General features: G+C 37.0%; 1 protein-coding gene across 1 annotated transcript in view; it reads left to right on the top strand.

Moving 5' to 3' along the window:
* The first annotated feature begins 400 nt into the window (after window positions 1-400).
* The window catches only part of plekhg4 (pleckstrin homology domain containing, family G (with RhoGef domain) member 4), an 87137-nt gene continuing 71665 nt past the window's right edge, over window positions 401-15872 (top strand). Inside the window, exon 1 of the mRNA XM_053492373.1 lies at window positions 401-544. Coding sequence (XP_053348348.1) covers window positions 437-544 — 108 coding nt within the window. The 5' untranslated portion in view covers window positions 401-436. The remainder of the gene's footprint in view (window positions 545-15872) is intronic.

Here is a 15872-nt window from a genome sequence, read left to right as displayed (position 1 = left end):
TTCGTACCCAGCGTTTTATTCTCCTATGCTATCCTCCGTGAACCTAATCACTATCACTATCACTAATTATAAGCTAAATAGTAATTAGTGCTTATTTACCAGCTACAAGTCGGCAGCTGTAATAGGAATATGATAATTCCTAGGTGTACTGTCTTTTCTGATGAGGTAGGAGTGTGAAGCTGATTGTGTGTATGAAAGAGAGGGTCTGATCTAATTGTGGCGCTCACATGCTCTGTCGAGCCAGTGGGAGGAGATCAGTGGCGATCTTGCCCCTCACAGGAGGAGAGTGAGAGAGATTTGGCCAGGGTAGTTGGTTAGAAAGAAGGGGGAGGAGCTTGTTCAGGATGGTCTAACAGACTCTCTGACATTCCCAGTGTGAAGTTAGGAGTGTGTGTGTGGATCTACTTTGTGTACTCAGTCCTTCCTTTCACACTGTATGTTTCTTACTGTGAATGCTGCTCTGGTACAGGGATTTGATTATGCTTTAGGAGTGGAGAGTTTATTGAAATTTGCAGTTTCCTGGCTGAAGTGGGATCTACTGTGGGTAAGTCAGTCTCTCTCTCTCTCTCTCTCTCTCTCTCTCCCTTCCTCTCTCCACCTGTTTGTGGAATTCACTCTGTCCTCTCGCAGTCGCTAATCATATCTCTCCATGCCTGAGCAAAACACCCTGTCAGCAGTCAGTAGTGTAACTCTCTCACTTGTTCTCATTCTCTCTCTCTCTCTCTCTCTCTGTTTATATGCCTTTTTTTTTTTTAACAAAATATACTCTGAGGTTTGATGTAAAATGAGACTTGCTGGCAGTGGATGCCCAGTTATTCTTTTTTCCTCTTGTTCATGCTTTTGGCGCACGATTAATGGACTTAAATCTCAGCCAGTTTCCTTTCATGATGTTTCAGTGACACCTTGTAAATATTTAAAGCTCTTAAAGTGCTTTTAATTTACTTGTAGTGTTGTGTTATATACACATAAGGATATACCTTGCTGATGTTGCCAAAACCGATAAGTGTTATATTCTATTTTTCTACTTATAACATATAGTATAGCCAATAGTGGATAAAATATCACGTTTTAAACGAGCTAACAGTCAGAGGCCAGTGAGAAGCAGTCAGACAGACGAGAATAGCAAAGTGAATCGGTTGTTAAAATAATGGGTTGAAGTGAATGCCCACTGAGCTTTTGTCCATGAAAGTAGTATAAAATAAATCTCATGTCATTGCTTTCAGCAGACTGCCACCCTCAATTTCACACCTCCCTCCCTGTGATTTTTGTCTTTTGTTTCTCAGTGTCTCCTGCTCTGTCTGTCTGTCTGATTTAGATATTTTCTGGACTGTCTATGGTCTGGGTGAAAAATTTAAACACTTGAGCATTTAAAAAGTTTTACAATTCATGTTGCATTTGAATTTTCTGCTGAATGTAAAGTCGCCCTCTTTGGTAGAAATATGTCATTGCAAGCTACTTGCATAGAACATTTTTCAACAAGTGGTTCAACTTGTGCTCTTGTTTAATTATTTAATTAAACAGACAAGTGTAAGAAGAACATTATTTAGGACTGCATCCCAAACAGTCTGTTGTTGCTTGATTTTGTCTTGATTTTGAAAGCCACCCTTTCTTGTGATGAGTGTAATTTAGTCAAATAAAATTATCAAATGACGTCCTAAATATTATGTTTACCTTTTTTTTCCATTTTTTTTTTCATTTTTTTAGAAAAAAAAAATCTCAGGAAAGTTGTCTGTGGTGTTTTTAGATGTTGACCCTCCATATTCTTGTTTTTGTGTCTGTGGGAAGGCGCATGGTAGTGATTTTGACCCTGGTGATTTATCAAGGTCTACAGCTGGATTTGAAGATATAGTATCGCCTGTGATCCAGACTACAGGAGACGCTGAGAGTGTGGGAATGTTACAGTTCTCTCTCTCTCTCTTTCTCTCGCTCTCTCTCTTTTTTGCAACCTTTATCTCGATCTGTCTCTGTGTTTTTCACACTCACTTCCTATTTAACTTTTAAGAATAGACAGAAATGCTGTAAGAGCTCAGGCCCACTGCAGAGCGAGAGAAAGATAGAGGAAGGAGGGAGAGACTGGAGGGGGGCAGATATTACTGCGCATCCATGCTGAATAATGGTGTGATGGAATGTCAGTGCTGCTTGCTGACTTTCACTTCCCTTGTAGAAACTCGTATCTGTTCCTTCCTCCAGGTCTCACCTTTACTCGATGTGTGAAATGACCCAGTGTTAACACCACACTTCTAAAGCAGATGTTGCTTTATGGGGAAATATCATTATGCTTTTTTTAGCATTCTCATGTGTTTTAATTTTTTTTTTTATTCATTTTATCACTCACATTTTCTGTTGCTTTTTCTCTTTGAAGCTGTTGAATTGAAACACTGTTGTATTTTAACCTTTTAATTTAATCTTATAACGGTGTCTAACATTCTGTGGACAGGTCCTTCTTGTCAGCACTGAAATCCAAATCAGTTCAGATCTTTCAGTTGCCAGATTTCAATCCAGTATCAGACACTTTACTTCTGAATCCTTTATGTTCCTACTTAGGGGTGAATAGAATCATAAAATAATGAGCTTCCCAAGCTTCTCTGCTTGATTGCTGCCCAGTCCTGTGTTTTGGTTTTCCTGGAAGTGGATTAGGCTTAAAAGGTGAAGCTTGACTAATTTTACATGATGTTCTTCTGCACATAAAAGATGATATTTACACCTGGCTTGCCTCTTTATTTCTTCGTAATACATTTAACCATATGGTGTATGTGAAAGCTTTGGACATTATTGTGCTCTGTTTCATTATTGTTTCCTCATACCTGTGCATTCGTAGGACTTTCAAATCCACCTGTTGTCCCCTAACAATAACTAATCCAGCTGTCAGGAGAGGTTTCAGGATTCTAAGCCATGACCTATAGTTAGACCATCAAGACCCATCAGAACAGCGAAGCACATTTTCATTTTAAAATGGCTACTTACTAAATTCAATTCAATTTTATTTGTAAAGCACTTTTAACAATTTTTATTGTCGCAAAGCAGCTTTACACAATCAAAAGAATTATTTAAGTTTGTATGGAATGTGAATGTGTATGAATCAAAATGGTCAGATAGTCCCTGATGAGCAAGCCGAGGGCGACAGTGGCAAGGAAAATGCCACTGAAATGAAAATGTTTATCTGTAATGACTAGACTGTTTTTTCTAGTTGCTGTTGGACCTGCTTGAATAGAAAATGAGTGTTAAAATGTATAGCCTTAAATAAAAGGCTTAAATATCTCAGGAAAATTATATGAAATAAAATCTGAATTTCTTGAGCAAGTGACACAAAAAAATGTAATAAATAAGAAATTTAATTTTTCATTTTAAGGTAAAAGGTCACATTAGTCTCAAGCCGCTTGTAATGCTATACTGTTTTAGGCGTCATATTATTTTTAGTACAAATTTTGTTATAAGTTTTTGTCTGCATTATTGTATACAAAACCGTTCACTATTTTAAAACATAGTAAATAAATAAGTGAATAAATAAATTTCCATCTGAAAACTGGTCTGTCATGTACTGTAATATGTCGCTTTCCTTATATTTCCTGTCACAAATATTCTTTTGCAGCATTTGTTTATTATTTTTTCAATTATGTTTGAAAATAAATGGTTTTATACATAATAATTCAGACAGAATAAATATATAAGTTTTTTTTGCTAAAGATATTATGGTGCCTAACATTTTTGCACAGTACTGTAAACTATACGGCTAAAAGTTTGTGGATCCCTTACCAGATTTAGTCTTCCTTTACAGTTTTAATAACGTCCTCCCTTTTGGGACATCAGGGGCATTGTAACATGCTCAAACATGTTTAATCCTCTTAGTTCCAGTGAAGGAAAATTGTAATGTAACAGCATACAAAGACATACATTTTACACCATTGTTTTATTTTTATATTTTTTTTTGGGGGGGGGGGGATTTTTAAAATTTTCTCCCCTAATTTAGTCGTAGCCCATTCCTCCCCATCACTAGGGGGCTCCCACATTAAGGCTACTACTACCACTCAGCCCGAAGGGGCCGAAGACTATGATGTGTTTCCCCCGAACCGCGTGAACTACGTGTTTCAGCCGACCGCAATCTTTTCGAACTGCTTGCTCACGCACCATTAGGGGCGGAGTAACACACTCGGAGAAGAGCGCTAGCCGCTCCTTCCGCGTGCGCGAGCTCACAGACGCCCCTGATTGGCTTTAGAGCCGTGATTAATGTGGGAGCGCGAGTACCTCTCATCCCTCCCCCCTGAGAGAGCTCGGCCAATCAGCTCTCTCTGTGCCTCCGGCTGTGAGAGGAAAACAGCATCACCCGGGGTTCCAACCAGCGATCTCCGGATGATAGGGCGAGCCCCTAGACCATTGGATCAACAGGTCTATTTTTCTCATTCCGTCAACTTTCAAATTACAGAATTATCGATCACATTTTATTCTTTTCTGTTTAAATTGCAGGCATGGGTGAAAAATAGGTCTATACAGTCTGCCATACAGAGGAGAGCATAACTTCCTGCCAAAAACACATTCAAAAACAGAAGCACTCAATCAAAAAACAAATGGACTCTTTAATAATTGCTTCTGAATTGTTCCAGATCGCATCTGAACTATCAGTGTTCTTTTGTTTCTGGCTACAAAGTTAGATACTGTAGCTCCTAACACAAGGCTGAATCCCAAATCACTCTCCAACAATGCCCCTTCTTGGATTGTACACCCTAGCGCACTAGGTCACGTACCATTTATCGCTATTTGGGATTCACCTCCGGAAGTTAACAGAACCTATATTGTAAAGCGGAATAAGTGGAAACACATAGAGAGAAACTTTACAGGACAATCCCCAACCTCCTATTTTATTCTTCTCACTAGTACAGGCAAGAGTTTAAATCTACTTTCATCTCGAGGTAATTGCACAAACTGTCGGTCTCGGTTAGATTCCACCTGTCGCTGAAGGTTAAAGAAACAACTTGAAGTCTGTTAATTGATAAATGGTTTTTGCAGAACTTTTGCATAAAAGCAATACCACATTTGAGGTTGTGCTCTATTGCTGGATATAGCACGGATGCGATACAGTCATACTGAAGGTATGCTATATTTAGCAGTACAGTACCCCCCTTTTGTGTGAAATTGCTTACTTAAAGCATTATTCTGTGTAACTGCACATCTGACAGTGTGAAAGCGTTTATCAATAACAGCAAGCCAGCCATGCTCTTCTCTTTCTGAATGGACCAGGAAATGGACGTTAGAGGTTTCCTCCCATCACAGCTAATCTGTTTAGTTCTTCAAGGCAAATATTTGCAGAAAGTTGAACTAAAACAGAATCTATGATTGATTTTGCTCCACTGAGAAAGAATGATTTTTAAATGTGCAAAGTATACAGAGCTTTAAACCTAATACAGATTTAATTACAAATTGCTGTATAAAAAATACATCCTTAAATGTAGTATGTAAGATATTATATGATCTATTTGCATCGTCTTTCATTTGGGATTTAATTGCTGTGTCACTGTTATTGTACAGCAAGATGTACCCCTAAAAGTTTTAAGAGTAAAATTGAAGTTTCTGTGTGACTGTTTCTGAAGATACTTTACCTTAGACAAGAGTGAATTTCTTTCTCCACTTAATTGATTTTTGAGATCAGTACAGTCTCTTTAAGTTCTCCCAATAACATGTCTCTTGTCACATTTTTTTGCTCTTTTTTATTTTCTGCCGCACTGGTCGATGTTTTATTGTGTGTGCAGTGTACCATAGCAAGTTCCAAGTCACATCTTGGCCCTGCAGTATAATCAGAAGTGGGGTTTACATTTCCTTGCATGATTTCCTTGCATAAGTCAGTCATTTTATCATTAGCATTCACTCAGATCATTTTGATGGAAACAAAATAGATGCAAAGTGTTACCAGTATCCCTGTATCTGCTTTGATCGGTTTTGTCATTTGTCAGTTTATACTTAAATAGATCATATTCACTTTTATTTAGCCTTCTTTTTCAGAGCATAGCTACACAAGAAAACCAAAATATTTACAAATGTTGCAAATAACAACATCAGAAGAGTTTTATTTGGATGTTAACTCGACCTCGCAAGGTCACTGTTTGGACCGATGTTGCCAATTATTTTTTTTCCTTTTGAGCTAATGCAAGCTTGAAAAGCTGTTAGAAATTGCCAGATGACTTCACAGAGAATTTGAATCATAATAAAGGAAGAAGGAAGGAGTATGTTCTGAAAACAATCACTGTGGAGTGTTATCAGAACATTCTAAAAATGAGAATTATTGTTTTATAAAAGGAAAATGGTGATCAGGGATTGGTGGAGGTGTTTTGGAACAATGATGATCAGTACAGCTGTGTGATTAAATCAATAATGCGAATCCATTATTGAATCGATCTCTTGTTGGTCGATTCAGTTAATTTAGTCAGACAGAAACCATGTACACTTTATGAATTATTAGGTTAATTTATAACATTTTAAATGGTCTATAATAATTGATTAATTCCTTAGCTTTTTCAGGAAATACGGGCTGCTTTCATATTCTTTAAATGCTTATGTTTTGGAAGAGTATCATGTCTTGTTTTCAGTTTATGAAAATACAGTCACACATTGGATTGGAATGTGAAGCAGAAGATTGGCAGGAAAAAATATTGCTTTGGATGAAACATGATGTTTAAACAATTGACAACCCAAGTTACACAGCACTCCAATTTTTATTGAATTCTTTTAATAGTTTTTTTATATTCCAAAAGACAAATCAAGACAGTAAACATTAGTGTGAAAATCACAAAGCCTAAAAATCTAATTGAACCTAAAATTAACAGCTCTAATGATCGGTGATTGGATGTTGGGTAACAATAGTATACAGCGATTGTTTTTTGTAAACAGTGCATCCAATAATCATTGGTCATTATTCAATTCAATATTATTTGTATAGCGCTTTTAACAATTGGCATTGTCCCAAAGCAGCTTTACACAATTTAAAGAATTATTTAAGTTTGTATGGAATTTGAATTTGAACTCCCTGAGATGATAATAGGAAGAAACCTTGAGAGGAACCAGACTCAACAGGGAACCCATCCTTATTTGGGTGAAACAGAAAGCAGGAATTGATCTGCATTTATACTGTGTGTTACGTGGCAGGCAGTTGAGCTATAATAGTTGATGTTAATTGATGTTAATATGGAGTCCAGTTAGTTATTGAAAACTCAGGTAGACTTGTATGAAGTTCCTGTCCTGAACTGAGAAAAGTTAGGTCTGGTCAAAGTCATATAATGTAAATGTATATTTACGGTAGAGTGCAAGCAGAGACTCCGTCAGGACTAACTATGACAGCATAACTAAAAGGGAGAGCCAGAAGGAAACATAGACATGAGGGCTCCCTGAGATGTAAAGCAACCAATCACCTCACCGTCAACGAACCTGAGTGATCAATGAGAGTGGGGAGGACAGCATCTAAACATACCAGTTCACCATAATACTCTACGTCCCCCCGATCTGCTCCTTTACCTAAGGCAAATCTATTTATTAAAATGCTTGATTAAATAATTAGGTTTTTAGCCTGGACTTAAACACTGAGACTGTGTCTGAGTCCCGAACACTATTTGGAAGACTATTCCATAATTTTCGGGCTTTGTAAGAAAAAGCTCTGCCCCCAGCTGTAGTTTTCATAATACGCGGTACTGATAAGCAGCTGGCATCCTTTGATCGATGTAGGGGGGTTGTACTTATAAATATTGGTGATCAGTGATTGGTCATTGGGAATAATAATGATCAGTGATTGGTCATTGGTTATTATGAATAATAATGATCAGTGATTGGTCATTGGTTATTATGAATATTGATGATCAGTGATTGGTTATTGGAAAATAATAATGATCAGTGATTGGTGGTTGGGAACAATCGTGATCAGTGATTAATCAAGCATGGGCTTCTGCAAGGTCAACAAGGTTTTACACACTGGTGTTAAGTTAGGGAAGCCTGTTTTCTCAACTTCTATAACCAGCACTGTGAACTGAGCTGTATTGAGTCCAGAGCAGTCACCAAAAAAATAATGTAACTAAAGAAGTCGCATAACTAAAATGTTGCATAATCTAGCAACAAAGTCACTAACAATAACACCACAGGTTTGGGCAGCCCTAAATGAAAGTGTACACTTAATTAAAGGTATGCTGCATTGAAAGAATTATCTCTGCTAGTATAAAAAGTAATAATGTTCACATAAGTCACGCTGATTAAAATGATTGGATGTGTGTAGTCTTTAGTCTACATGTCTGGCCGAGGCAGTAACAACGCCCTTGCCAAGCAGCATTCCCTCAAGCCTGAATACACACTGTGTTTTCCTAATCTCCCCTCTGATGCCACTCAGCAAGATAGTTTAGGTGAGTCTGGATCTATTTATAACTTTAGCTCATCTTTCCTATACATGACTTTTGACATGAGCTCTCACAGGTTTTTACAATAAATCACAGCTTTATTGTTTAGAGTCAGGTGGCATGTATAGTGGATCTTTTGTTGTGTATCTGACTTTTTATTAGCTAAAGCTGTCATAAATGGTTTTTGTAAGGGTTAATAATGCACTTAGTTTGAAATAAAAAAAATTAGGCTTCTATTACAGCCACGTTAAAACTATGAAACATGTATACACACCTAAACTATCTATCATGTCAGCTGGTGATTATGCCTGAGGATCATTTCTCAAATGTCTGTCAGATTAGACACAGAGGTCAAAGGTTAATGATTGTAGGATGTCTCTCTTTTTTTCTTTAAGGTAGGACCTCATCTGTTCTGTAAGTGCAGAAAAGAAGCCTCATGCAAGGTGCGTGTTTTACAGTCATTAGCTCCATGATGTATTCTACTCTGAGGCATGCTGTGACACATCTATTACATTGAGGAGTCGGTTGGTTCCATCCCCGTGGCCCTGTGTCTCAACACTGTGCTCTTATAATCAAATGAAGCTCATCCTAGTAATGTCTAACCAAAAACCACAAGAAATAAAGCGCTTTTGTTGTCGGTAGCTAACCTTGTAGTTGTGTGGGAGTGAATATCAATAAGAGCAAGTTTATTTTTAAGGCAGCATTGTAACATCATAATGTATTACAATGTATTGTGTAGTAACGATTATTATGAATCTATGTAGTCATTCCAGTTTTTTTTTTTTTTTTTTTTTTTGCAGCTTGTCTTGCATTTGCTGATATTTATTTAACCTTACAATAGATTACAAAGGTTTACTGATCTGATAATGTGACATCTATTGTCCTATCAGTTATGCTACAAAATAGACAGTTTTTTTTTTTTTTTTTTTTGGTCAAATTTTATTGTGGCATGTTGTATATAGTAAAAGCACCAAATATTTCATTTTATGTGCCCCAAACTCAATAAATTTCTCAGCACAATCCAATTCAAGAACTTTGATGCTATAGCATTCGGACTTGAAAAGCCAATACAGAAAACAGACCAGCACTACTCCTGCTTATTCACTGTGAACAATAAGTATAGACAGAGATAATCTCATAGGCACACCTGAGCCTCGAGGAGTCTACCAAAAAAAAAACAACAAGAAGCAATATTTATACACACCGCCTATAGAGGAGTGAAGGAATGTATCCTGGTCCTGACTGTCTGTGTCATATATGTGTCCCAAAATTTAAGCATGTTTCCCTAAGTTGATTTTCACCCACAAGTAGGTTATATGTTGCTTTTGATAGGTGACCAATTAAAAAAAAAATTCCCCTGCTGTTAATGTTACTGGTTTCCTTAGGGAGATAAAAGTACTCTTGGTATCTGAATATAATTTTTTTTTACATAGCAGTTACTGTATGTTTGTTCAGGATTTTGGCATTTTCAGTACTAACAGGTCAAAAGTTAATTTAATATGCAGACTATCTTTTAGATGCATCTAGTAGAAAAATGTAGCTGTTTTAGGCGGTTATAGTACTGTAAGAATTTATAGAATATAGGTTAGGTTCAAGCATCATGCATAAAAACAATTCTCAGTTTTATGAGTCAAAAACAAAAAAATTCTGTTGGCCGCATGGTCTTATCAGCACTTTCCACTCAAGGCTACTGTCTTTGCGGTCACTGCTGTGCAGGTGTAAACGTGTTATATTATTTCATTTCATCATTCCATCAGTTTATTTGTAACTGCGGTTCTATTGAAAATGGAAGAAGCGTACAGTGATTCATTTTTTTGTGGTCTAAAAATTTACCTATGCCATAACAACTCACAGAAGAACATAAACAGACGCATTTGGATATCTGCTAACAAACTTTTAACCCATACTCTAATGAAGGTGAAAGTTTCTTAAAGAGAATCATTACTGCTAATGAGACACAGATTTATGACTATTAGCATAAGATTAAATGGCAGAGTATGAAATACAAACATCCTCAATCACAGATCAAGAAACAAGTTTAAAAAAAAAATTCATCGATGCTTACAGTTTTCTGGCATTCTCCAGGGCCAGTATTGGAACATAGAACATAGTAAGTGTTTGGTCCCATAAAACAGGCCTATTAGGACGAAGACCCACTTCTGATGAAAAAGTGCTGACAGCGTTGCGTTCGGTGCTTGCACCCAGCCTAAAACATTTTTTTTAATGAGGAAATACAAAAAGCTTGTTGACAGATGGGCAAAGTGAATTGAAATTTAAAGGGATTATTTAAAAAAAATGTGTATTTGTCTTTTCTAAAAGGGAATTAAAATAAATTCTACAGCCAGAGTGCAGACAATTTTGCCTTAGCCTTCTACACAAGACAAAAATAATTAATTCTATTTAATCAAGAATCACGCAGCACTACTTGGAGACATCATGCTTAAGATACACATAATTAATCAGTAGTAATCCATCAGTGGCTCCATTTGTATATTTTCAGTCATGCTCTGCAAACAATCTCTCCTCATGTGGCTTCGTCTAATAACAGAGCATGTGCTGAAGTACATCTGCGTTTATTCATGAAACAGAAAATACTATATTTACTTAAGCGTGTATGATTTATGGAGAAACCACATGCAAGTGAATGTATTTAATGGATCCATTTATGTTTTTAATAACTCACATTTTCCGATCTGCTATTATTTTCGAGGACTTTATGTGAAGTGTGTTATTTCTTTGTGTCATTATGGGTTTGTATACACAGTGATGAGATTTAATGAAAGTGTTTAGTTTTTGTGTTATACAAATGTTTACCCTACACAAGTTTTCCAGTTACGCTTTTTAAAAATATTTCAGTCTAGAATCTTCTGTTGATTCAAGTAATGTACCTGACCTGAGACATGCCCCTTGCCCCCAACCAACATCTTACACACTAATAATTTGTTGGAGTGCCTTTTCCGAATGGAATTCTTTAATGCATCTTAACATTAATTTCTGTCCAGAGTTGCATTAATTTTTGGCTGAGACTTTCAGTGGGGTTAAGATCAGGCCAGTTTATATGTGAAATAACTGCTTACGTTCCTAAAATCTTCTTTGACAATTTAAACCTGTTGAATCTTACCATTGTTCTCCTGGAATATACCTGTGCCCTCAGAGAAGGAAAAAATGCATTGATTGGATAACCTGGTCATTCACTACATTCAGGTCGTCAGCTGATTTTATTTTATTGCCACATTACATGCTGAGTCTAGACCTGATGAATTGAATTAACCCCAGCTCTTAACACCGCCTCCAAAGGCTTATACAGTCGCCACTATACTACTGTATGGAGGTGCATCACTTCCTGCACTTCCCTTCTTACCCTGATGAACTCATCGCTCAGGAATAGAGTCAGTCTGGACTCATCCGACCACATGACTTTTTTCCATTGTTCCAAAGTCCAATCTTTATTCTCCCTAGCAAATAAAGCCTTTTTTTTGTTTTGATTAGTCCCTCTAACATGTAGTTTTCCTATGGCCACACAGATGTTTCGTCCCAATCTTGTAAGTTTTCATCACATTTTTTGTGTATAGAAAAGCTTTTACATTCTATATAAAGTATAGATTACATTTACACTGCCGATGTTGTGATGCAACTTCACAAAACATTTGTTTGCTACGTTCAACTTTATATATTTTATTCATGCATATTCAGTAAGTGTTTAGTGGCAGGAATGCACACTAGATGGGTCATCAGGCTATTGCAGGGCACTCTGCATTCCTGACTAGTTTTTAAGAGGTGAGGGAAAGCAGAGAACATGGAGAAACATACAGTATTTCCTCTCGCTCGTACATGTTGGGTTCTTGCTAGACTCTTTTCTAAGGTTCTTTGAAAGGAACCCAGAAAGGATTTTTTTTTTTAAAGAAATACCTTGAGAGAGACAACAAAAGAACCTCTTAATGTACGATTTTATTTTTTTCAGGATGTTAAATTCTTAGTTTTGCTTACAGAAACATTACTGACTGCACGGCTGGTCCATCATATGGTTTTAATTCTAGGATGTATGTTGTACTGTGTGATACTATGTAATTCTGTGTGATGCTGTACTGGTTACATATTGTATTATAATTGTCATTAATAATTTAGTGCCTCTGTGACCCTGTTGCAGTAGCTCAGTCCTCATGTGACTGTAGACTTATTATATATATATATTTTTTTTATGGCTTGTTTGGCAGACATCATTAGCCGATCGTGTGAGCTAAAGTCAATATTGCGGGCTGCTTTGACTAACTAGCCCACAGCACAACCGATTTTATTAGTGGGAATTCATTTAATACAATGAGCTTCCGTCCAGCCACAGGGCTTTTTAAAACTGAAAAATTTAATATTTGCCAGTTTCTAGGTTAGAGGGTGAGCTGGAATCTAAGTACTTTCAATTGCAATTGAGAATTTTTTGTTGCTCTATGCAGATGGTTAGATTACTGTAAATATCCTAAACTTAGCCCTGCTCCTGATGTGGTAATAAGTTGATCTGGCTTTTAATTTTCAGGTTTTATTTGTACAACAATCTATGTGGAATTTTCTGGTGTAATAACTATATTATATAGCACCTGTATGATTTTCAGGTTTTAGGCTTAACGTGTCCTGTGTTGTATATTTTAGTTTTGAAAATCACATCCTGTCACTGCTGGTCTTCTGTACATGTTTGAGCATGGAGACAATTTTCCCTTTATGTCCTTCGGTCTGTAGTAATTGTGGTTTTGTCTCGTTCTGTGTTTTCATCTGAATGTCAGAAATCTCTGAGTGAGTATGAGGCACTGTGTGTCACACTGTCCATCTCCAGTAATGTGTCTAAGAAATGAATTTGTGTAAATATAAAACATTAAAGATGGGTGCAAGATGATCTCATCTTAGGTCTCAGGTGTGTGTGTGTGTGTGTGTGTGGACGAGGATACATTTTAAACATTTACCACATTTAAATACCTGATCTGTTACATCATTTAAAAAAAAGAAAAATCACATATCTGTGTTTGTGTATGTGTGTGTGTCCCGCTGAATACTTTTAGCTCCTAAATAAATTACTGATAATATTGCCTCACGCTGATGTACAAGGCAAGTTTATCAGTAATTTATTTAGGAGCTAAAAGTGTAAAAGCAGCATCAGGTTGCTAACAACAGCTGTGTGCATCAGACACAGACATGAATCAGCATAATTATTACAGGAACATATGGCAGTGTTTACACTACAGCACGCCTGGCTAAACCACTCTCTCTCTCTCTCTTTGTGTCTGATCAGAGGACAGCCATGTTTGTTTTGGAGCTGCTTCCCTCTCTCTACATATTACATTAACAGACGGCCCTGCTTTTGATTAGCCGTGCCTCCTCATGACCCTTTTAAGCAGCCTGTTGTAAGAAAATTTAATTTTGACCTCAATTCAGGCTCTCAGATGAAGAGCTGTGGTTTGACATTTACCCCCCCAAACACACACATGCACACTGTGCTCTACCACCATCATTCTGCTGTCTTATTCTATCTGCTTGCTTGTATGGTCTGTGTTAAATTAAGGATTTTTTTTTTTTACATGTATATTCAATTATATGTTTCACATCCAGGCAGCAGGTGCGTGTCCACAGAAAGAGTGAGCTCCTAGTGGGCTATATTATCTGCAAACCAGGATATTTGTACCAATTCAATTCAGTTTTATTTGTATAGTGCTTTTAACAAGAGTCATTGTCGCGAAGCAGTTTTACAGAATCAAAAGAAAATTATGGAAATGTGTAAGCGTGATTATATAACTTTGTGGTTGGACTATTGTAATGCTTAACCATTCAGTTATATGATCACACTCAACTTGTAACATGGCATCCATGTACCCTGTAGAGGCTCTGTAGTAGGGAAGAGACGCTGGCGGTTATTTTAGTTTGAGGCAAATCTAAGTTCCAGCAACAATTGGAAACTATTTTAGAAAGGATCTGTTTTTCTCATTCCTCAGTTCGGACATGCATAATATCTGGGGAGGGTATCGGATATGCACTGTACAAGAGTAAATATGGCAAGTAGCAGCAGTCTTTTTTACATGAGGTGACATCTGGATAAAGTATCATGGATGTGTATCAGGATAGAACTAAAACAATGATGATCGTTGAGTTTGGTAAAATTCAATTCTGTAATTTTCTCAGAGGAGAACAAAGAAAAAGACAGACATGGTTCCTACAGGAGAGAAATAAAATCACACCTTTAAAATAAGAAATTACCCCAGACCCCTATAAAAATCTAATATGTTCAAATAAGCCATGTCACAAAGCAGCCTCACAGAAATCATTATACAGATTTAGATCAGTAATGAACAAAAGGTGACAAAGGAGAGGAAAAGCTCACTAAGGTGACATGATGATAAAACCTTAACAGGAACAGGACACAAAAGGAAACTCGTCTTGTAATCGGTGGCAATATAATGGAATTACATTACCTGTAATTCAGGAATGAATAGTATAAATTCAAACATTCAAAACCATGTTTGTTTTAATATAAGAAAATCATGAGTACATGTCTTGGCATGAGCGAAGAATAGTGTTTACGAGTAGGTAAGCTTATCCTCTGGTGAATGAGACAAACTTTTGAGAAGTGCCCTCTATGGGACCGTGCATAGCAGCAGAAAAAAAGTATTGCAGGAAACATTGATATTTTATGACTAGTATTTAATGCATACCATAGGAAAACCACAGCTTGTTTAGTATACAGTATGTTAAAATAACAGCATGTTTAAGCAAATAACCCGAACTTTAAATGAAATAAAAGTATTGAAACCTTACTCAACAGACTGCATGATTGCTGCTGATATAAAGATCTGTAATATGTATGTTAATTAATTCCAGGTTCTATTTATAAAGTGTGTATGAAGTTTATACGAGGGTGAGTTAGAAACTATCTTTTGTCCATCTGTCAACAAGCTTTCGTATTCCCTCATTAAAAACGTTATAGGCTGGGCAGCGAGACACGAATGCACCACTGTCTTCACTTTCTCATCAGAAGCAAATCTTCTTCCTTTTAGGGCTGCTTTCAGCAGGTGAATGTCTGATAAAGCAAAATCAGGACTATAGAGAGGATGCTTTAACACCTCAAAACTGAGTTCTTGCAGAGTGAATACCCGTGCAGAGAACGTGCATACAAGATTTCCAGCTAAGTGTTAAGTTTTTAGCTTTTTCCTGGTTGGTGATTGAGGATGTTTCCTTTCCATACTCTGCCATTTACTCTCAGGCTTGTAGCGATTAATTCAAGTCTCGTTCCCAATAGTGATTTTCATTAAGAAACTTTTACCTCCATTAGAGTGTCATTGTTGGTCTTTTGGCTGCTCCCGTCGAGGGATCGGTACAGCGAACCATCCGATCTGCACAACAAGGTTTTACGGCACATGCCTTTCCTGATGTAACCCTCTTATTTTATCCAGGCTTTGGATTGGCACTTCATCCAGAGCCTGAGGTTTGGGCATTGGCTGGGAATTCCATGCCTTCCCCATGGTGGGCCAGAAA

Source organism: Clarias gariepinus, chromosome 3 (assembly GCF_024256425.1).
Source record: "Clarias gariepinus isolate MV-2021 ecotype Netherlands chromosome 3, CGAR_prim_01v2, whole genome shotgun sequence".
NCBI lineage: Eukaryota > Metazoa > Chordata > Actinopteri > Siluriformes > Clariidae > Clarias > Clarias gariepinus.
Note: the sequence above shows the minus strand (reverse complement) of the source record. Positions and strands in the feature narration are given on the sequence as shown.